Source organism: Lolium perenne, chromosome 4, assembly GCF_019359855.2.
Source record: "Lolium perenne isolate Kyuss_39 chromosome 4, Kyuss_2.0, whole genome shotgun sequence".
Classification (NCBI taxonomy): domain Eukaryota; kingdom Viridiplantae; phylum Streptophyta; class Magnoliopsida; order Poales; family Poaceae; genus Lolium; species Lolium perenne.
This window is the reverse complement of record NC_067247.2, coordinates 303,328,119-303,352,355: the sequence shown is the minus strand read 5'-3', so window position 1 is coordinate 303,352,355 and position 24,237 is coordinate 303,328,119. Positions and strand designations below refer to the sequence as shown.

The 24,237-nt window shown below is 43.0% G+C and overlaps 2 protein-coding genes and 1 long non-coding RNA gene across 4 annotated transcripts; all 3 read right to left on the bottom strand.

Annotated features, from left to right (window-relative positions):
- Positions 1-1,587: 1,587 nt before the first annotated feature.
- On the bottom strand, positions 1,588-4,397 carry LOC127295987 (uncharacterized). Of its 2 annotated transcripts, none has more exons than XR_007848205.2 (3): positions 3,537-4,397; positions 2,822-2,978; positions 1,588-1,913 (listed from the first exon to the last, which is right to left on the bottom strand). It is a non-coding gene; the product is annotated as an uncharacterized lncRNA (long non-coding RNA). The 2 variants fall into 2 exon arrangements; XR_007848206.2 differs by having other exon boundaries at positions 2,822-2,917.
- A 5,706-nt stretch (positions 4,398-10,103) lies between these two features.
- LOC139829985 (uncharacterized) lies at positions 10,104-11,549 on the bottom strand. Its single transcript, XM_051326011.2, has one exon. It carries the CDS (start codon positions 11,508-11,510, stop codon positions 10,419-10,421), a length of 1,092 nt encoding a protein of 363 aa, XP_051181971.2. The 5' UTR covers positions 11,511-11,549; the 3' UTR covers positions 10,104-10,418.
- Positions 11,550-22,197: 10,648 nt separating this feature from the next.
- LOC139830678 (uncharacterized) lies at positions 22,198-23,676 on the bottom strand. The gene has a single exon (XM_071819292.1). The coding sequence runs from the start codon at positions 23,635-23,637 to the stop codon at positions 22,366-22,368; it is 1,272 nt and encodes a 423-aa protein (XP_071675393.1). The 5' UTR covers positions 23,638-23,676; the 3' UTR covers positions 22,198-22,365.
- Positions 23,677-24,237: the final 561 nt, after the last annotated feature.

Below are 24,237 nucleotides of genomic sequence, written 5' to 3'. Positions count from 1 at the left end.
AATAACTACATATGGAGTTTCATTCTGAATTTTTTTATTATTGAACTAATTAAGTTAGTTTCTACCTATTGCAGGAAAATTATTCACATAATCTTTAGTTTTCTTACGTTAAAATTATTATAGAATAAATAAATAGTTTCTGTAGCATTTACACATAAGAGAGACCCATATAGCAAATACTAAAATGAGTATATTTGTAAAACTCGCAAAAATAGCATTTTCCCACATAGTAAAATAGCTTTGTACACGAGCAGATTAAATATAAACCTATGAAATCCGTAGCAAAAATAAAACAAAGATAAGCCAATATAGCAAATGTTGATCCTTTGAATCGGGTCTTTTTGCAAAGCTTGTAAAAAATTAGCATGTGCACACATAATTTGTTGTTTCTCTTGATATTTTAATACAATTATTGCAAATATTTGGTGAAGCCAATTATAAAAGTCAAAATTTAGGAGGATCGGAGCTCAAGCTCCCCAAAAAAGTTTTGATTTTCATCCTCAGAACTAAACTTATTCTATCTTTCATGTTTTTTATATTTCTAAAAAATCAGTTAAAATTGATTTGATGTCGTGGAGTTGGTGATATATACATGTTATTTCTACATCTTGAAATATTTTTTTAAAATACTCTCATGAAAGACAACGGTGGTCGGATGCAACACATAGTGAAATTACGTCTTTTATATCCTTTTTTTTTGAAATATTAACACGACGGAGCTAGTTGTAGAGGCTGGGGCGGTGCCCTAGTATGTCTACCCAGTTGAAGTGGGGAAGTCTATTCGAGACTAAGAAGGATATGAGAGCTAGATGCAGGACGACCCGCAGTTCCCTTTTTTTGTGTCGATGCACCATGGGTGCCCGCATATGTAATTAAGTGGGCTTGATTTTGCGGCGCCGCAAACTTCCTCCTCCGTTTGCACCCTGAATCATACCAAGTGGTCTCTTCTATATAGAAACTAGTTAATTGCCCATGCGTTGCAACGGGTGCATAAAATATTCTTGTGGTTTATAATAATATGTCCAACATGTAATTTAGGTTCCTCCTGTAATTCAGTTATCAGTGTCACGTGTGTTGCTACGGTTCACGTAATGGATTTAATATTTTCACTTCACATGATTCAACATGCATAAAAAAGGACTTAGCAAATCATCTCTTATTAACTAATTCAACATTATGGGAAGGGACTATTTTTTTTCTTTGGCTCCATCAGATGAGTTTGGTCACTCTAAACTTACATAATCACAATATCAAAACCACATACATTATATTCAGCTCCACATTTGTAATATGTAATTCTGCGACATCACAATTAGTTGTCACTCCCAACAATATATGATGCTCTTATAAAGGAATAGATGATATTTTCTTCGACTGTCTTGATTTAGCATGGGCATTATATACGAACATAGTATAATATTACATAAAAAAATATGGCAGCATAACAACCATTTATGTTAGATGGATTTATTCCATTAAACTGAAAGTTGATAGAGAAAAATAAAATCTCTTAATGTAAGGTCATGCAACACTCAAGAAACGGCCATACCAAGACGAATTGATAAATAATATTTACTCAATCATGCATACATCTTGCTGGTGGGAATTTGTTTCAACTACAGACTAACAGTATGCATTTTCTTTGGAGAACAAAGCACTCTATTTTTTCCAACAAACAATACCACAGTTTCAAATGTCACGATACCGCAGTTTCAAATGTCACGATTCCTAACAAATGCCAAAGCCAGGGGTAGGTTCACCATGAGCATTTATAGGAAGAATAATAGAAGATGCATCGTTCATTATCTCAATAACATTTTTTACAAATAACTTCCTGGCCAATTGTTCCCTTCGCCCTTGTTCTCCCCTTTAATCTAGACCAGTGTGGGTCTATTTCCCCAGCAGAGAGGTCCCTAGAAATATAATAGTTGAAAAAATAAGTAAAGGGTCCAAAAATATACAATACATTGTGTTTGGTACCAACTACAAGCATAGAAAAATCTCTGTATTATCATTAAGTAATGGTTATAGAAGTGAAAATTATACAACTTCCTTGCCCAGGTCAGAGAAACTGGAAGTGGAACATCAAATATCGTCAACACTGATCACACAAAAGCATGTATCAACACATAGAAGTTATAGCTTGCAACCTGCTAACCAATTATTTTTGGGCAAAAAGATGATGTAAGTAGGATGATGAGATCAGTAGTTTTTGTAGGAGGCATGGGCCTAACAAATTCTCACAAAAACAAGTGTGCATCCAGCATCATGAAGCATGTGAGGTGGGTCAAATAGGTGATGCACATTGACAGTGCAAGTTCGTAAAAGCAGTTGACATTGCACTTGGTGCACGCGTGCACGGACGCGCGCACACACATAGCGCAAACCTTCTAGCACTCCATATTTAGCTGCAAATCCATTTTTTAATGCAAAGGCCTCAAACATTCAGGTTTGCACTTGTAAATCAGGGAATGCATCCTTGCAGATTAACATGATAATCACTAAGCTGTTCTTGTTAAAGGAATCATGGCACCAGTTGCATTCAAGGCAATAAATCTTAACTTTCAAATAACCGACATGCTTGATAGTGATCTAAATAACATCATTTGTTATATATCTGACCAAGTTAACTTTCAGAAAGCAATGATGATCTGAATTGCATTCTTTGATATATCTGCCAACCATAATAACATAAGAACTGATGACATAATTATCCTTTCATATATGTAGAACCACCTAAAAAGATGATTGGCAAGTGCTACTGCATAGGATGAATGCAAATCGAACAATATTGAACATGTGAGAGCGGAAGAGTCAATACCATGCAGTCTTTACGTTTCCATCTCAAAGGGAAAATAGTCCTTTAAGATGTGCCAGGGCATATCGTCAAATATGCGAAAGGTCCTGGTATACGCACCTACAACATAGTTTAATCCACGCCTAAATATGCAGCAAGTTAAGTCTCGGGTGACAAATGTCTGTCAACAAATTCAGAGAGGACAAAGTCAGCAGTACTGTAGCGTTGCTGATTTATCTCTTTCAAGTCAGCGAATTCCAAGGTCTTCATACTCAACTAAAAATTCTTTCAGAAATATTATTGGTTTTAAGATATCCATGATGTACATGAACAAGTCCTAACACCTGAGGACTGTTTGAGGACTGTTTGCTGCAGATACAGAATTACTGCTTCAAAAAGAAAAACAAGAGGATCTTATTTGTAGAAAAGAGGACGACAGAAGATAATTCATTTCCAAGTTACCCTTACATTTGTAGAACACTTCACTGTAAGTATTACCTAATTATCTGCATTGACGTCAAATACCATAAACTCTAATTAGGCGAGGAGCCTAATTGTCTGCTTATACTTGCTATAGGAAGTACCCTACAGCAGCTAAGCGGCCTCTTGTACTGAAAACAGTGGCGAACTCGGGAATAGTGTGTAATCATTGCATAAAGAAACCTAGAGAATTTGTAGGTGTGTAAAAGCTAATCGTACTTCAATATCATACAGCCACTACATCACAAGATTTATTTACCTTGGAGAAAAAGTTCATAAACAGATGCAAGCAATCTGCTAGCCGGCTTTCTCATCTGCTAGTTGTCCACATTGCTCCGCCTTAGAGATCCGCTGAAACAAAGAACGAAACCAAGTAGACGATGAACCCTTGCAGCCTTCAGATGTGACAAATTGTATAATATTATTTGCAATTCATTTCCATTGAGATTTTTTGCATAAAAGATTGAATGGAGTGGCAGAAAGATTAATAATAGCTTAATATTGTTGTAACCAATATCATCCGAAGATTGGTAAAAAACAACTTATAATTTCAATGGCATGTAAGCATAGAATCAGAATTTCAGAGTAGCAGTCCCACTGAATAACAATAAGAGATATGTAGGATGCTGCAGTGAGCCAGAGGCGGCTGCATTAGAGCATGACCTATACTTGCAGCGATTCTGCGCGGCGAGATCGTCCTCCTCCGTATATGCCCTTCTTCCCCATGTTCTTGCGCTGCTTTTGCTGCTTGGGTCAGCCATGGAGGAACTGAGGGAGACCACAACGGGGAGGCACGGGTCGGATAGCAGAGTGGCGTGCAGGTCCAACAGAGGCAAGAGCAGATCGATTATGGCCGGGGATTCGTGGCAGTGCGACGGGTACATGGTGCCGTCGTGGCTGGAGCAGATCCATTATGGCTTGAAACCATGGCGGCGCGGCCGAGAGGAAGGGTTGGGGTGGCCGCAACAGAGTTGGTCGGGATTGGTCGCCGCGCATCCGGATGAGTGGGGGACGCGACGAGCTCAAGGCGTCGGGATGAGCTGAGGTGCTAGCGGTGGCCGGGGAGCGGCAGAAACCTACCTTCGTCCGCCTCTCTGCACCGATAGAACTGCTGAGGAAGACAAACGTCGGGGAAGGAAAAACTGTGGGTTAGTTTCCGAATTTGTAAGGGACCAAAATGCAAAAGGCACAGAGACGCGCGACGAAAAGTCGGACGAAGAGGAGCAACGGACCGATTGACGACGGAACAGAGATTATCAGTTAACCATGCTCAAGTTCTTAGCTCAAGTAGAGTTTATTAGAATTACATAAAACTGCATCCTAGCCTTCCCTCATGGAGAGACCGAGGCACACAAATTGGCAGTTGGTTGGCCAAGTAGTCTGTGCAAAACCCAGCCACCTCCTCGGATGTATAACCTTCGAGAATGTTGGCCTCGGGTTGATACTGGTTACGAGAATAGTGCTTCAGTATTCCCATATACCGCTCGAAAGGGTACATGTTGTGGAAAAACACAGGATCAATATAATGTATCTCATACACAATATGTATATGAGATGGACGATGATATAGAGATAGAAGAGGGGAAAAACATGTCTAGCTGGCATATGAACTTTACAAGACCACCGAAACGCTTCTCCCTTTATTATTAAGTATAGATTTAGATATAGAAAAGGACAAGGATGGATTTTATAGAACCATATGAGAGGAAACAACTATATAGTTTTATTTGCAAATAAATTTTATTTTTGTCAAAACATAATTTTTATGATGTATGCATGATAGTGATGATTTTTGGAACGGCGCGAAAAAACGAGTAGCGGACGTTTGAAATGCCCATCACTGGTACACATTACCAGTGGTTGTATACTCGTGACGTCAACCTTTAACGTCAGCAGTGTGGACAACACATCCGTCACCGGTAAGCCTTTCTCCAGTAGTCTACCTTTTATCATCATCTGACTTACCTCACCTAGTTTGCTTAGTTACACTTAGATTTCCGCAAAGCCTTAAATTGCAAAAGAATTTAAGAAAATTATTAGAACCTATTAACCCCATCTAGGTTACATTCTCTATCCTTTCACCTGCTACAACTCTAATGTTCTAACGGGTAAGTAACGAGTTGTAACCAACCAAAAATTTAGCTAATTATTATAAATCGCATAGCATGTGCAATCATGCATGTTTTTTAATTCTACCCGATCTAATCATCGGATGGTTTACTTACTACTACTGATAGTGTTTATTTACACTAGTCAGCGACCCGTGCAACGCACGGGCTAGTTGTTTTGTATATACTACTTAACATTAGAAAAGAGATTATTACTCAAGACAGGGCATGTTGTTTTAATTACCCTGTTCCATAATAAACATTTGAAATACTTTAAAACACCATAGTGTGTTTTGCTGGAATACATTTATATTTTTTTCATCTGATGAAATATAGATAAATTTAAATGCTAAAACTAAGTTTACAATGTTGTTATCGAATAGGCAGCAGAATTGCTCTAATAGACATATAATTTGTGAGTCCGTGACATTCCAAACATTCAGATATCCCTTGCTGCATGCTCTACTCGCTAGTGAAACCCATCCCATAGTACTTCCGAATTTTTTGTGACAACAATCCTTGAGTTGTCTCTGCAAATCCTCAATAACTCAAGGTGCGGCCATGCTTATTTCATAATATAAGTTTAAAACTGTGCCGGAAAAGAAAGGAGCCTACTATTAAGTTTTTGATTCATCTAATCTAAGAAACACGTAAAAAGAGAGGCAAGAATGCGAAGTAAGTACAAAATGTAGTGATTTAATAACGTACAGAGTTATCACATGTCAGGACTAATTAGTGACACTTAATAGTTTGTCACATATAATAGGATAACACTCGTTCATTGACATGTGCTCACTTTCCATTAATTATATATGAATAAGACCAATTTGAAGAAAAAGGAAAATATATAGGACTAATGTTTCCAAAAACTAAAAAAAAACACTGTGGAATCAGCTATTATTCAAATAATGCAATGGATTGCAAATAAAAGACTGCTAAGAGGATATGAATATGCATAGCTTCAGATGTTTGGAAGAACTAACTCTTTCAGAAGAGATGCATGATTCAGCAATCTGAGTATGATCTCCCACTGAAATATATACACATCTAGTGCATCACACGAATCTGATACAAACCATGTTGGGAGTAATGTAGAACCATCTAACACAGGACATATGAGCTTACCAAACATATTTATAATCTGAAGCAGACATGTGGTACCTGCAAGAGAATCAAAGACTGTAGAATCAAAAACTCAGCACCTAATCTACGATAAACTTTGGCCTATCCATATCACAAACCATTTTTTCTTGAAAATTATTTGTTCTTAATAGGCTAACGTTTTGGCTCTAGTCTAGAACACCATGTTATTTATGGGTCAAGCAACTTTTTTTTTGTTACTGACAACCATATTAGAGTCTGAAGAAGGTGAACAAAGGTATCCCAAACTGCCAAAATATTATCAAGTAGAGATGGGAGTTTTTTACTTGAACCTGCACTGGAGAGAAGGGCAGACTGTAGTTTGTATCAAGTGTATCACCAGTTGTTGCAAGGCAGGGATCCGATCAATTCATTGATATAGATAAATATGTAAATCGACATGCTTCCAGCTGTGTCACCTTTAAAGTACGCATAACTGAGGGAAATACCATAATATTAATTGTATGAATAGAGGACCTAAATTCTGCAATTACATTCAGTAGATATGGCTTCAGTTTTTTACTACAAAATTGTGTGTTAACAACTGCATACATGTTTGCTAAGTCGAGCCAATATCAATCTTTACAAACCAAACTAAGTAGTTTAGATATTAGAAAAGAATAATGAAAACAGAAAGCATTGCGGTAAAGCAGCCAGATCGATTCTGCTGTCCAATCAGTCACAGTCTCTAGGACCTGGTCATCAACACACGTAATGACTGAGTATATGACACCATGATGAGAGAAAACCAATCGGAAGAGTAGTCATGTGAAAAAATCAGTTACCGTTAATGCCTCCCACTATCCAAGCCATCTGATTGTCTCAGATTTAAACCTCGGTGGAAGCACTGCCGGTGAAGCTATTAACAATGGTGGTGGAGATCCTCACGAAACAGATTGAAAAGGAAAAAAATGAATACTTACCTGAGACCGGATGAATGCTCCCAAAGCAAATTCCAGCCCTGTGGTAGGTCACTAAAGCAGATGGATGCACGATCTTGGAATTGGCCGGCTCCTCTTCAACCTTTGGCTGTCGCCCGAGTAGTGGGCTATCCAGACGACAATGCAGCTGCTGGCTGCACGATCTTGACATTGAACGCCTCTCCTGCAACTTTCAGGTATCGCTGTGCAGAAGGTTGCACGATCGGTAGAGGCACCGGAAGGCAGGAGGTGGAGGCGGCAGCGACGGCCGAACTTTTGCCGTCTAGATCAAGGAGGCGGCGGTTGAACTTGAGGCCACATCGATTGGAGACGATGGTCTTGTTTTTTTTTTTCACAGGAGTTCGCTTCATGTAGGGTGGGGTTAATTATCTAACGACTAAATAAACCTGTTCAATAAAACAAATCGATGGACTATATTGTTTAATATGTAGGATTAACCTGGTGCCTATCTTAAGACAAAATTAAAAAAACCAAAGTAAACATTGGAAAAGGCACAATATGAGCAGATCGACGCTCGGAGCAACCAAGCGTTTTCCCAACATGCAGCTCTTTCAAAGTAAAACATATTTTATTGTTTGTTCCCGTGAGCCGACAATGAATTTTTTTATACAGAATATATGGAAGATAAGAAAATTGTTGGCAGTGCTTCATGGTAAGCGTAACATATTTACGTCCGATTCAGTCTCGGACTGACTGGAAAAGTAATACTCTCTTCCCGGACTGACTGGAAAAGTAATACTCCCTCCGTTTACTAAAATAAGATATTTTAGCATTTTGTAGATTCATCTATTTTTGTATATATCTAATCTACTTTTAGTATCTAGATTCACTCATCATGGTGTATATTTAATTCAGTTTAAAATATCTAAAACATCTTATATTTGTGAGCAGAAAGAATATTTCTTAAAACAAAAGAGCTGCATAATACCAATGAGCTCTTCTGCTCATCATCAGAAAAATTCTGACGTTACAATAGTATTAAGGCATTTGTAGAATTACCAAACAGAAGATACAGTCAACTCACCCGACCCTTTTCTGGTTTGAAGCAGTTTGTCCTACTGAAGAGAAAAAACCACATGAGCGATCCGCAAGTGAGTCAACGATTATTCTCATGTGCATTTCACCGAACAAATGCATACGTATTTATTGTAGTAGAAAACATCAGTGCCTAAACAAAGCTAGATTTTCAAGATAATTATTTTTAGATGTATATTTTTCTATCAAAGAATAAGCTTGTCATTATTTATGTGCCTTGCACAAAAAAGAAACAGCAACGCAGCGTATTGGATGAGTAGATATCAGAAACATGACCGGAACTTACAGGGCATATTGCAGATCCCCAGACCCTCAAAGGTTTTATCGATCTGATCACAGATTTGAAACCTTGTGTATGTGAGCAATTCATTCGTACGAACAAACCTGAGAATCTCCACTTAGTGTGTTTTCTCTCAATCAAACCATCAAAGCAAGAAACCGATCTGACAGGGGAGTAGGGAGAGCAGATTACATGAGATCAGACACCTGGCTAGAGCCAAGTATAGAGAGCACGATGGAAAAGAGGATGGCTGCCACCTGAAACGATCTTAGTGCCGAGGAAGCCACGGCGCCCTGTGGACTCGCACGATTAATATGATCCGGCGAGGCTGCTACGCCCCGCGGACGCTGCACACACGATTAATATGGTCCGGCGAGGATTTCGTAGCTAGAGGCGAATTACCACCATGCATCAGCACAACGTGATTTAATCGGACGCAAAGTCCAGGGTCAGCTGCCTCATTGATCACCTCCTGCTAGATTGAGTTAGATGCGGCAATTAGGGAAATCTATTATCCTTTTCTAGTTGGCCAGCGAAGAAAGAAAACGAACAGGATTTCTGTGGGCCTCACACGGGTTGGGTTGTGCGTCCTAATTAATCTGACGGTTATAGGTGGATTTTGATTCCATCCAATGGGTAAAAATTGTTAGCCTCTAGGATTAACGTGGTAACTCCTAGGGAGTCTCCAATTAGTAAATATATATATATATATATATAAGATGGTGGCGAGCAAAATTCGGTGTTACAAATGGAAGCAATATGAGATGCTAAAGCCGTCTATCTACCACCCTTTTTTTCGTACTAGATTGTTTCCATCCCAGGTTTTAGTGTATCCATTATCATACTATATGTCTACAGTATTCAGGAGAATGCCACCAATATAATTCTCTTCAGCATCTCGGATGATGAGTCTTAACTTGCCAAATAAATTTTGACACAAGATATGGCTTAAATCATTTACATATCTGTAAAGTCTGATTAACGAATTATCTATCAAACAACGACCAGTTTACACGTTGGAGGCATCTCGGTATCAACATATATACGGATGCGTGGGTATTTGTATATCATGTAACATGTCCGGAATTCCTCGTATAGTCTTTGTCATCCGTGTGAAAATTATGTGCTTATGTTTAACTTTATGATGAACTTTGAAGAATGGAAAGAATCTTGTATGAATTTTCAATGCATGAAAATTTCATATCAAGTAATATTTCCTTATCTTGTGTGTAGCTTCCGCTTCTTGTTGCAAATAGGGAAAATAACGTGTTATCAGATAAATAATGGGTGGAAGCGCATCAAACGAACACAAACAAGTGATCTTATGAAGAAAAGAACTTTATTTTTCTTTTATTCCCAAGTTTGAACTAGTACGGGTCGGGGTCATACATGATGGTGCATTGCACTTTATTTCTCACCACTACACCAATCGGTCCATCCTCTATATAGTGATGGGCCGTATAATGGTGCCCGAATGGCGTAGTGTTGGTTTAATAGTATGGTGGGACTTGCACTTTGCACATTGCCGGTAGGGTCTTTAGCGCTAAAGCCCTTATTGCCTCTAACTGAGATAGCTGTTGCGGCTGGAGTATACCCTGAATGAGAATGTATTGTTGTTGTTGCTGGATGGATGAACCCTAACCGCATTGTTGTTGAGGATGGAATAAACCTTGAACAATCTGATGCAGCATCTGAGGTTGCAAGAAAGCACCTTGCTTCTGTTGTTGTTGTAGGAAGATTGCTTCCACAACACCATGGATTGCAGGTAACCGGGAATTCTCAGGGATCTGCGCTAGCTGTTGGCAACATTGTTGTCGCATCACTTGGCAACTACTATGTTGCAAGATCCACGACCGGAGGAACGTCACCATTGTCACTGGGTTGCACTGTTGTAGGAGGAAATCCCTGCATGGGTTTAATTGCTGTAGTTGCGGAAATGATTGTTGTTGCACAGGAAATGGTTGTTGTTGCCCGGGAAACTGCTGATGTTGCCCGGGAAATTGCAGTTCTTGCCCGTGAATCTGTTGTTGGTCAGGAAATGGTTGTAGTTGCCCGGGAATTAGTTGTTGTTTCCCGGGATATGGAAATTGTTGACCTGGAATTTGTTGTTGTTGGTCAGGAAATGGTTGTTGTTGTCCAGGAAATAGTTGTTGCTCCCCGGGATATTGCAATTGTTGCCCTGGAATTTGTTGTTGTTGGTCGGGAAATGGTTGTTGTTGTCCAGGAAATAACTGTTGTTGGCTGGGAAATGATTGTTGTTGCCCGGGAATATGTTGTTGTTGGTCGGGAAATGGTTGTAATTGCCCAGGAATCAGCTGTTGTTTCCCGGGAAATGGTTGTTGTTGCCCGGGATTTTGCTGTTGTTGGTCGGGAAATGGTTGTTGTTGCCCGGGAATTAGTTGTTGTTGTCCAGGAAACGGAAGTTGTTGGCCGGGAAATGGCTGTTGTTGGTCAGGAAATGGTTGATGTTGCCCGGGAAAAGTCTGTTGTATCCAAGGAAATGGAAATTGTTGGCCGGGAAATGGTTGTTGTTGGTCGGGAAATGGCTGTTGTTGGCCGGGAAACGGTTGTTGTTGCCCGGGAAAGGGTGTTTGTTGCCCAGGAAATGGATATTGCTGCGAAGGAAATTGTTGTTGAGGTTGATATTGGCAACTATGTTGAAATTGCTCATTGGCGGTGGCAATGGTTACCGCCATGGCAAGGAGGGTAAAGATGAGGAAGGTCTTCATGGTGGATTTGTGTTTACTAGGGCTTGTGAGGCTTTGATGTTTGTGTTGAAGTCGATGGAATATGATCATCCTAGTGCATGCCTATTTATAGCTACCATGGCATCGTTTATTTTCATCTTTGCATAAGCTTTCTCTAAAAGTGTTTGGACTCTTGTTGAACTGATCATTTGGTATGTTGTCTTTGGTGACACTACTTCCAACATTTAATTTTGGATTAATCATGAAAGTTGTTAGGTCCTTTCGTATCATTCGATTCTTAGATAGGATTCATAATTGGTAATGACTCATGTTCTTAACTTTACATGTCAACTATTATCTAGATTGTGTTGTTTTCCTAAAATAAATTTCTATAGATCTACAAGTTTTCAGGTAGAGACAAGATAGCCATGACCTATGTGGTACTGATTTTGTAGTCGTGTATGTGTTGTTAAGGTAGATCCCACTAGTACACGTCGGTTGTTCTAGAGTCTGTTTTCTTTAGCTAAACTAACTAACTTTGTAGTGTTGTACGCGATACTAAGATGAACTAATAGATTGTTCACTTTCAAGAATCATAGAATTCCATTTTTTACTTCCATGATTGTAATGACGTATATGTTATTAATACACATCTATTTAGTATGTATTTATGCAACTTCGCTTAGCTCACTCTTAATAACTACATATGGAGTTTCATTCTGAATTTGTTTATTATTGAACTAATTAAGTTAGTTTCTACCTATTGCAAGAAAATTATTCACATAATCTTTAGTTTTCTTACGTTAAAATTATTATAGAATAAATAAATAGTTTCCGTGAAATGTACACATAAGAGAGACCCATATAGCAAATACTAAAATGAGTATATTTGTAAAACTCGCAAAAATAGCATTTTCCCACAAAGTAAAATAGCTTTGTACATGAGCGGATTAAATATAAACCTATGAAATCCGTAGCAGAAATAAAAACAAAGATAAGCCAATATAGCAAATGTTGATCCTTTGAATCGGGTCTTTTTGCAAAGCTTGTAAAAAATTAGCATGTGCACACGTAATTTGTAGTTTCTCTTGATATTTTAATACAATTATTGTAAATATTTGGCGAAGCCAATTATAAAAGTCAAAATTTAGGAGGATCGGAGCTCAAGCTCCCAAAAAATGTTTTGATTTTCATCCTCAGAACTAAACTTATTCTATCTTTCATGTTTTTTGTATTTCTAAAAAATCAGTTAAAATTGATTTGATGTTGTGGAGTCGGTGATATATACATGTTATTTCTACATCTTGAAATATATTTTTTAAAATACTCTCATGAAAGACAACGGTGGTCGGATGCAACACATCCTGAAATTACGTCTTTTATATCCCTTTTTTTGAAACATTAACACGACGGAGCTAGTTATAGAGGCTCGGGCGGCGCCCTAGTATGTCTACCCAGTTGAAGTGGGGAAGTCTATTCGAAATTAAGAAGGATATGAGGGCTAGATGCAGGACGACCCGCAGTTCCCTTTTACTTTTGTCGATGCACCATGGGTGCCCGCATATGTAATTAAGTGGGCTTGATTTTGCGGCGCCGCAAACTTCCTCCTCCGTTTGCACCCTAAATCATACCAAGTGGTCTCTTCTATATATAGAAATTATCAGTTAACCATACCCAAGTTCTTAGCTCAAGTAGAGTTTATTAGAATTACATAAAACTGTATCCTAACCTTCCCTCATGGAGAGACCGAGGCACACAAATTGGCAGTTGGTTGGCCAAGTAGTCTGTGCAAAACCCAGCCACTTCCTCGGATGTATAACCTTCGAGAATGTTGGCCTCAGGTTGATACTGGTTACGACAATAGTGCTTCAGTATTCCCATGTACCGCTCGAAAGGGTACATGTTGTGGAGAAACACATGACCAATATAATGTATCTCATACACAATATGTATATGAGATTGTTGCGGTCAGAAACCCACCGGCGAGCAACGACGGACAACACAGGAGAGCCGGGAGCAACTTAGGGCTGCGGCTGGCCCTGGTCCCTCCGAGCGACGGCCCGCAAAGACTCCGGCACGCACGTCCGATGCTGGTGCAAGGGCGTGCCACCTGACCTATACCTGGTCAGGAAGGTGATAGAGATGCCTCGCTTAGTTTCCTGCATGGCATACACGTAAACATTAAATACGAGCCTCGATCGGCTCTCAGGTTGTCCTGTGAATCGGCTCAAGGAGCCGATCCACCCATGATTCGCACGAGGTGTACGAATATATGGTGGTCCTGCTTGATCAAGATAAAGCTAAAACGATCTACGACGATTTAGGGTTTTCACCGCATAATCGGATCATCCTACTCACGATTGGGCCTCGCGGCCACGCACGGTGATCGTAAGCCGATCCTAGACAGGGCCTAAAAACCAACACGAGGTTGATCCCCGGAACATCCTGTCTAGGGCTAGCAAACTACACCCTACGCGCCGCTGGATCCTCCAACCCTTTGTAAGGCCTAACTATGCAGATATTAAACTAATCCTTGAAGAACAAGGAGCAACCATAACGGATCAGATCTACTAAATAATGATCAAGCGGGGTGCCGCCCCTACACCTAAGATAGGTGTAAGGGCGGCTAGATGTCTAAGGGTTGCACTACGACAGCATATGATACGAAGAACAATGCTAACCCTAACACATCTAAGATAACTACGTTGCTCGCCATCAAAAAGGCTTCAGTACGAGCAACGCATGAACGACGAATAAACTTGTACTGCCTAGATCGCAAGATGCGATCTAGGAAGCATGATGCTTACCCGGAAGAAACCCTCGAGACGAAGGAGTTGGCGATGCGCCTAGATTGATTTGTGGTGAACGTGATTGTTGTTTATTTCATAAACCCTAGATACATATTTATAGTCCGTAGACTTTCTGACGTGGGAATAATCCCCACCGTGCACGAGACAAACTCTAACTAACCGACACGTATCCTACTATATTACATATACACGGGCCAACTAGCCCAAACTTCGCATAAGAGGCCGATTCACGTATTTCTTCCATGTATATTCTTCAAGTCCATCTTGATCGCGGCCCACCTCTGACTCGGTCAAATTCTGGTGATAACACATGCCCCCTGGTTTTGGAATTGATAATTCCAAAATCACTCTGCTTTTTCTCCGTCGGGTCATGTCGTGGCAGAGCAGAACCGTCGCAGTATCCTTCATCGTGATGCCTTGTCTTCTCAACTTCTCTGCAAAATTTGATAGCTTTAGCATCACTTCCTCGGAAACTGCAATGGCATTAAATCTCCACTAGGCTCCTCCTTATGTAACTGTGCCGATTGATTAGCCCTCTTCATCCCCTTCCTCTGTTCTAGCTATCGGCACCGAAAAACCCTCTTTCCCTGTAGCAATGTCTTCCTCTTCCTCCGTCTCCTCCGGCCTCTCCCTCCAGTCTTCCTCCTCGAGCGAGCCGGAGTGGAACTTCGATCATGTGCCAGACGGCCCACCCGAAGCACTCGTCGGGTCAGATGGCGACCTGCCTCTGACCGATGGGGAAGACGACCTCAAGTTCCTCATCGAAGGGGAGCTGATAAGCGAAAGCGAAGACGACCTGCATCCCTGGGTGAAACCCACCTCCTCCGACGGGAAGGAGGAAGAAGAAGAAGTAGAGGAAGAAGAGGAAAAGGAGGAGGATGATTCCTCCTCCCCCGCTAAGCATCCGCCGGCAAAGCGATTCCGCGCTTGGGCAGACAGCGAGGATGATGATGATGACGAGGAGGAAGAGGAGGAGGATGAATCCTCCTCCTCCGCCGGATATCCACCGGCAAAGCGCTTCCGCTCTTGGGCGGACAGCGAGGATGATGATGATGACGAGGAAGAAGAAGCTCCGGCCGAGGGCTGGGGCAGCAGCGACGAGGAACTCCCTGGGAGCAGCGCCGACGGCAGCTACAACGGCGGCGATGAGGACAGCGACGACTAGTAGAGTAGGACTAGTAGTAGCAGTGCACTAGGCATCAGATCCCCCTTTTGAGAGTTATCGGCTCTTTCCTGTAAAGCCGCTCCTTTGAATCAATAAGAATTGTTCTTCTAATTTGTCTTTCAATTAATCCAATTTCAAGCCTTCCGCTCGCCACACCAAGACCGATAGCAACATATTGGATTTTTTCTTTAGACGCCCATGAAGCCAGACTCAGATATTGATTAGACCGTCAGTCAAGCACTTCTCAAATTCAGACTGTGATTTGATACCTGACCATAATATTTCGCAATCCTATAGCCGATGGCTGTTCATCGGCTATTTTAAGAATCCAGTCTCCTTCATTTTCTTGCAGCAACAGGACGATCCAACCCTGTAAATGACGACGGCTTCCCTTTCCGGCTCCTCTCCGTAGCTCTAGCAGTCTTCTTCTGCAACAACTCACCGCTTTCGGAGAGGGTTATGATGCAGGGTCAGCCGATGCAACTCCAATCGGCTCCCAAAAACAGAGTGTTTACCAAATCAGCTGCCCCCCGAGCCTCAGTGAGAACAGTGGCGAGGATGCACAGTTCAGTCCAAGGGCCCTGAACTCAGGCCAATTGAGACAGCCGCCATGCAGAGGTCCTAACCACGCCTACGAGCGCAGCTGGGAAAGTGGCCAACTTAGCCAGGTCGACAGTAGACGCACCAGAGCCGATCACCCTTCCTCCTTCGAAAGCCGATATTGCAGATGAAGTACCAACGGCTTAATGAGCAAAGAGCTGCCTTGTGCGAAAACTGACATTTCTGCTAGTACTGCTGAACTGGTGCAAAGGGTTTGGAAGCCCTCGACGAGAAGGCTCAGGCACCAACATCGGCTCATTGCAGCTGAGGAAGCTCTCGTTGTTCACTCCCTCGAGGACGCAGAAGGCCTCACAGCTGAACTGGACTTGGTGAAGATCCGTGTCTTGAACAAGCCGCAAGTAGATCATTGTAGCCGCGTCTTGAACTAGAGTCGATGGCTGTGCATCGGCTTTGTTTCTTAGCTCTAAAGTCGATGTCCTTGCATCGGCTGTATACCCACTATGAGAATTTTTTTTTTACTGGCCGGTTATTTCTATCGGCCCCCAATATTTCGCTGCACACATGTTCATCTGCACATGTTCATCTGACTAAGTGCCCCCCCGAGCCGAATCTGCCAGGTAACTGCTGATATCGGCTCTGTAGTTAGCCAAGGCACTGTTATTCGAATGTCAGCTCCGTTAGGACTAATGTTGGCTCTCGTCAGCCGACGTAAAAACGCTGCCCATCAGATCGATGTTGAACATGGGCAGAATGTGTGGTGAAGATAATTTTGGCCGATTGCTGGAATCAGCCTCCCTATTGATCGAAGCGCTCAATGAAGGTTTCGTAATGTTCCTTCATAGATCTTTGGGGCCGATCCCAAGGATCGGCCTCGCCATGTTTGCCCATCGGTCCGTTCTTGCTACACGGTCAGGCCGGTGGATAAGACCAGCCTAACCCCATCCTTTGTCACGTCGATGCGCTCGCCGTCGTCCAAATTGAGCGCATCATTTAATCCTGGAGCTCAAAACTCCATTGGAAAGATGAGTACCATGTTTGTGCCAGCCGATGTTTCATCATCGGCTTTCCTTTGCTTGGGGCGCCACTCCATTTTCTGTGGTCGACCCTCTTCATCCAGGGTTCGCTGAATTTTCGCGGCCAGATCAGGCCGCGCCTTCCTTAGCGTGTGTAGGTATAACCTTTCGGCTTCCTCCAAGCCGCGCAATCGCTGAACCCTATGCTTTTGGGAACGGCTGAGTCCATCAGGGCACCACCTTGGCCGGTGGTACCTGTCTTCTTCTTCTTCATCGTCTTCCAAATCCTCGAGATCTTCCACCCGAGGGGACTCAGCGTTCTTGTTCCGAGGCGGGAGAGGCCCTAGACGTTCGAACACGGACACGTTAGCTGCATCCTTCCTCTTCTGTCTACATTCTGGGCAGTTGCCGATTGTAGGCAATCGGCTCATTCCTGAATCCCAGCAGTGTCTGAAGAAGGGGCAGTCCCAGTGCCTATCCTCGTCGTCTTGCTCCCTCGATTTCTCCTTGGCACGGCGCTCGTACTTCTCCTCATCGTGATCATGCCGACGATGTCTCCTGGCGTCCCTAGCCAGACGGTCTCTATCATCATCGTCGCTGGATCGTCGGCGTTGGCTATATTGACTCACGTACTTATTGAGGAGGTGATCAGAGAGAGGTCGCTGATATCTCACGTTCCTCACTTCTCCCTCTGTGATATAGCGCTTGCCATCGTGCCGGAGCCGATCGCGTGGAGCAGCCTCCTCTGTGTCCTTGCTACGAGAGCAGCTGCCCTCGTCTCCATCTTTGCCAGAGTGGTGTCCAGGTCCTACCATGTTGATGCTGAACGAGGATCCTGGCTGGCAACCTTCAGGGTAAGTGCACTCCACCATGTTAACGGCGGGGAAGGGGTGGGTGTCGACCTTCATGGCGTACTGGTTGAAAATCAGACGTCCTTGTTGTATCGCCATTTGGATCTGCTAACGCCACACCCTGCAGTCGTTGGTGGCATGGGAGAACGAGTTATGCCATTTGCAGTATGGCTTTCCGTTCAGCTCCTGTACCGTGGGGATTTTGAGGCCTTCGGGTAACTTCAACTGCTTCTCCTTGAGTAGGAGGTCGAAGATTTGCTCAGTTTTAGTCACGTCAAAATCGAACCCTCTGGGCGGACCTGGTGGCTTCACCCATTTGCAGGACACGGGGGTTGCCCCCCGAGTCCATTCAGCCACTGCTACCTCTTGATCTCCCGCAGAGCCTTCGTCTTCATCTGCCTCAACCAGGACTACCGCACGCTTGAATTTGTCCTGGTACAAGTCCGGATGGCGCTATTCATATGCTGACAGTTTCTGAACCATGTGCGCCAGTGAATGGTAGTCTGCTTGGGAGGCCATATCTTTGATTTGTGATGCAAGGCCCACCACTGCCAACTCGACTGCTTCTTTTTCAGTCACACGAGCAGAATAACATCGGTTCCTTAGATTTCTTAAGCGTTGGACGTATTCTGCGACAGTTTCTCCACGCTTCTGACGTATTTGTGCCAGATCGGCAAGGCCAGACTCGGAAGCCTCTGAGTGATACTGCATGTGGAACTGTTCTTCCAACTGCTTCCAAGTCCGGATCGAGTCCTGTGGCAACGAAGTGTACCACCCGAAAGCTGATCCCGTGAGGGACTGTGCGAAGAACCTCACGCGTAGTGGATCCGACGCTGAGGCCGTTCCTAGCTGTGCCAAATATCGGCTCACATGCTCGATGGAGCTAGAACCATCTGATCCACTAAATTTGGAGAAATCAGGGAGCCGATATTTGGGTGGTAGCGGGACCAACTCGTACTCGTTGGGGTACGGCTTGGAGTAGCCGATTGTCCTCCTTTTCGGCAACATGCCGAACTGGTCTCTCAGGATCGTACTGATTTGATCCGCGGTGCTGGCTGCAGGAGTCGAACTCTGAAGATTCGCCGGAGTGGCATACTTAGCCAGCCATGCTTGTTTTTCCAACTCTGAGCCAACTGCAGGAGCTGAGCTCTGGAGGTTTGTCGGAGTGGCATACTTAGCTAGCCACGTCTGCTTCTCAAGATCTGTTCCCGACGTTCCTCCTGTTGTTCCAGAAGTCCCTGCTGTTGCGGCCTGGTTTGTGAGCGCCCAGTTACCGCAGTCTGGCACGTATGTGCACGTGTACCCGTGAGGGATCTCCTTAGGCGCCTCATGCAAGAACTGGCAGTCACTAGGGTCACCACCGATCTTGTAGACGACGAATGCCGGTGAATTCGGCACTTCTAGTGCTGCCAACGCGAATGGCAGCGGTGGACGGGACTGGAGTGGCATCTCTCCTTGGTATGTCCCGAGAGCTGGTCCTAACGGAGAGTACTGGTGCCTCATGATCTCCTGGATCACCCAAAGAGCGACACGCTCCAAAGTGTTCACCAGGTTCTCAGAGTGGCGGTGTAGCGAATGAGCTACCATGAAGTTTATCTCCTGACGTAGGGACCTGGTGCGTTCTTCTGACGGGGCGGACAGGTCTATTCCATCGAGCGCACCTTCAGGTGAGAACCCTTTCCACCTGATGCCATGTGAACGGGTTCTGTGAAAAGAGCCGATGAGGTCAGCTTCGAGGATCGCTTTGACCTTGTCATACTTCTTCTTGAGCTCCTCGGTCAGATCCTCGTACGTGACTAGAGTGCCGTCCGCCATCTCAGATGTAGATGGCGATGTGGTTGATGTCGAAGATTGTCCCACCGAGCGTGCCAGAATGTGTTGCGGTCAGAAACCCACCGGCGAGCAACGACGGGCAACACAGGAGAGCCGGGAGCAACTTAGGGCTGCGGCTGGCCCTGGTCCCTCCGAGCGACGGCCCGCAAAGACTCCGACACGCACGTCCGATGCTGGTGCAAGGGCGTGCCACCTGACCTATACCTGGTCAGGAAGGTGATAGAGATGCCTCGCTTAGTTTCCTGCATGGCATACATGTAAACATTAAATACGAGCCTCGATCGGCTCTCAGGTTGTCCTGTGAATCGGCTCAAGGAGCCGATCCACCCATGATTCGCACGAGGTGTACGAATATATGGTGGTCCTGCTTGATCAAGATAAAGCTAAAACGATCTACGACGATTTAGAGTTTTCACCGCATAATCGGATCATCCTACTCACGATTGGGCCTCGCGGCCACGCACGGTGATCGTAAGCCGATCCTAGACAGGGCCTAAAAACCAACACGAGGTTGATCCCCGGAACATCCTGTCTAGGGCTAGCAAACTACACCCTACGCGCCGCTGGATCCTCCAACCCTTTGTAAGGCCTAACTATGCAGATATTAAACTAATCCTTGAAGAACAAGGAGCAACCATAACGGATCGGATCTACTAAATAATGATCAAGCGGGGTGCCGCCCCTACACCTAAGATAGGTGTAAGGGCGGCTAGATGTCTAAGGGTTGCACTACGACAGCATATGATACGAAGAACAATGCTAACCCTAACACATCTAAGATAACTACGTTGCTCGCCATCAAAAAGGCTTCAGTACGAGCAACGCATGAACGACGAATAAACTTGTACTGCCTAGATCGCAAGATGCGATCTAGGCAGCATGATGCTTACCCGGAAGAAACCCTCGAGACGAAGGAGTTGGCGATGCGCCTAGATTGATTTGTGGTGAACGTGATTGTTGTTTATTTCATAAACCCTAGATACATATTTATAGTCCGTAGACTTTCTGACGTGGGAATAATCCCCACCGTGCACGAGACAAACTCTAACTAACCGACACGTATCCTACTATATTACATATACACGGGCCAACTAGCCCAAACTTCGCATAAGAGGCCGATTCACGTATTTCTTCCATGTATATTCTTCAAGTCCATCTTGATCGCGGCCCACCTCTGACTCGGTCAAATTCTGGTGATAACAGAGATGGACGATGATATCAGAGATAGAAGAGGGAAAAACATGTCTAGATGGCATATGAACTTCACAAGACCAGTGAAACGCTTCTCCCTTTATTATTAAGTATAAATTTAGATATAAAAAAGGATAAGGATGGATTTTATAGAACCATATGAGAGGAAACAACTATAAATTTTATTTGCAAATAAATTTTATTTTTGTCAAACATAATTTTTATGATGTATGCGTGATAGTGATGATTTTTGGAACGGCGCGAAAAAATGAGTAGCGGACGTTTGAAATGTCCATCACTGGTACACATCACCAGTGGTTGTATACTCGTGACGTCAGCCTTTAACGTCAGCAGTGTGGACAACACATCCGTCACTGGTAAGCCTTTCTCCGGTAGTCTACCTTGTATCATCATCTTACTTACCTCACCTAGTTTTCTTAGTTACACTTAGATTTCCGCAAAGCCTTAAATTGCAAAAGAATTTAAGAAAATTATTAGAATCTATTGACCCCATCTAGGTTACATTCTCTATCCTTTCACCTGCTACAACTCTAATGTTCTAACGGGTAAGTAACGAGTTGTAACCAACCAAGAATTTAGCTAATTACTATAAATCGGATAGCATGTGCAATCATGCATGTTTTTTAATTCTACCCGATCTAATCATCGGATGGTTTACTTACTACTACCGATAGTGTTTATTTACATGGTGGCGAGCAAAATTCGGTGTTACAAATGGAAGCAATATGAGATGCTAAAGCCGTCTATCTACCACCCTTTTTTGTACTGGATTGTTTCCATCCCAGGTTTTAGTGTATGCATTATTATACTGTATGTCTACAATATTCAGGACAATGCCAGCAATATAATTCTCTTCAGCATCTCGGATGATGAGTCTTAGCTTGCAAATAAATTTTGACACAAGATATGGCTTAAATCATTTACATATCTGTAAAGTCTGATTAACGAATTATCTATAAAAACCGAGCAGTTTACACGTTGGAGGCATCTCGGTATCAACATATATACGGATGTGTGGGTATTTGTATATCATGTAACATGTCCGGAATTCTTGGTATAGTCTTTGTCATCCGTGTGAAAATTATGTGCTTATGTTTAACTTTATGATGAACTTTGAAGAATGGAAAGAATCTTGTATGAATTTTCAATGCATGAAAATTTCATATCAAGTAATATTTCCTTATCTTGTGTGTAGCTTCCGCTTCTTGTTGCAAATAGGGAAAATAATGTGTTATCAGATAAATAATGGGTGGAAGCGCATCAAACGAACACAAACAAGTGATCTTATGCAGAAAAGAACTTTATTTTTCTTTTATTCCCAAGTTTGAACTAGTACGGGTCGGGGTCATACATGATGGTGCATTGCACTTTATTTCTCACCACTACACCAATCGGTCCATCCTCTATATAGTGATGGGCCGTATAATGCTGCCCGAATGGCGTAGTGTTGGTTTAATAGTATGGTGGGACTTGCACTTTGCACATTGCCGGTAGGGTCTTTAGCGCTAAAGCCCTTATTGCCTCTAACTGAGATAGCTGTTGCGGCTGGAGTATACCCTGAACGAGAATGTATTGTTGTTGTTGCTGGATGGACGAACTCTGATCGCATTGTTGTTGAGGATGGAATAAACCTTGAACAATCTGATGCAGCATCTGAGGTTGCAAGAAAGCACCTTGCTTCTGTTGTTGTTGTAGGAAGATTGCTTCCACAACACCATGGATTGCAGGTAACCGGGAATTCTCAGGGATCTGCGCTAGCTGTTGGCAACATTGTTGTCGCATCACTTGGCAACTACTCTGTTGCAAGATCCACGACCGGAGGAACGTCACCATTGTCACTGGGTTGCACTGTTGTAGGAGGAAATCCCTGCATGGGTTTAATTGCTGTAGTTGCGGAAATGATTGTTGTTGCACAGGAAATGGTTGTTGTTGCCCAGGAAACTGCTGATGTTGCCCGGGAAATTGCAGTTCTTGCCCGTGAATCTGTTGTTGGTCAGGAAATGGTTGTAGTTGCCCGGGAATTAGTTGCTGTTTCCCGGGAAATGGAAATTGTTGACCTGGAATTTGTTGTTGTTGGCCAGGAAATGGTTGTTGTTGTCCAGGAAATGGTTGTTGCTCCCCGGGATATTGCAATTGTTGCCCTGGAATTTGTTGTTGTTGGTCGGGAAATGGTTGTTGTTGTTGTTGTTGTTGTCCAGGAAATAACTGTTGTTGGCTGGGAAATGATTGTTGTTGCCCGGGAATATGTTGTTGTTGGTCGGGAAATGGTTGTAATTGCCCAGGAATCAGCTGCTGTTGCCCGGGAAATGGTTGTTGTTGCCCAGGAAACGGAAGTTGTTGGCCGGGAAATGGTTGTTGTTGGTCAGGAAATGGTTGATGTTGCCCGGGAAAAGTCTGTTGTATCCAAGGAAATGGAAATTGTTCGCCGGGAAATGGCTGTTGTTGGTCAGGAAATAGTTGATGTTGCCCGGGAAAAGTCTGTTGTATCCAAGGAAATGGAAATTGTTGGCCGGGAAATGGTTGTTGTTGGTCGGGAAATGGCTGTTGTTGGCCGGGAAATGGTTGTTGTTGCCCGGGAAAGGGTGTTTGTTGCCCAGGAAATGGATATTGCTGCCAAGGAAATTGTTGTTGAGGTTGATATTGGCAACTATGTTGAAATTGCTCATTGGCGGTGGCAATGGTTACCGCCATGGCAAGGAGGGTAAAGATGAGGAAGGTCTTCATGGTGGATTTGTGTTTACTAGGGCTTGTGAGGCTTTGATGTTTGTGTTGAAGTCGATGGAATATGATCATCCTAGTGCATGCCTATTTATAGCTACCATGGCATGGTTTATTTTCATCTTTGCATAAGCTTTCTCTAAAAGTGTTTGGACTCTTATTGAACTGATCATTTGGTATGTTGTCTTTGGTGACACTACTTCCAACATTTAATTTTGGATTAATCATGAAAGTTGTTAGGTCCTTTCGTATCATTCGATTCTTAGATAGGATTCGTAATTGGTAATGACTCATGTTCTTAACTTTACATGTCAACTATTATCTAGATTGCGTTGTTTTCCTAAAATAAATTTCTATAGATCTACAAGTTTTCAGGTAGAGACAAGATAGCCATGACCTATGTGGTACTGATTTTGTAGTCGTGTATGTGTTGTTAAGGTAGATCCCACTAGTACACGTAGGTTGTTCTAGAGTCTGTTTTCTTTAGCTAAACTAACTAACTTTGTAGTGTTGTACGCGATACTAAGATGAACTAATAGATTGTTCACTTTCTAGAATCATAGAACTCCATTTTTTACTTCCATGATTGTAATGACGTATATGTTA

Bases quoted from the DNA above. Each gene is read 5' to 3' on its own strand.
- LOC139830678 (XM_071819292.1), bottom strand. From the start codon at position 23,637: ATGAAGACCTTCCTCATCTTTACCCTCCTTGCCATGGCGGTAACCATT.
- LOC139829985 (XM_051326011.2), bottom strand. From the start codon at position 11,510: ATGAAGACCTTCCTCATCTTTACCCTCCTTGCCATGGCGGTAACCATT.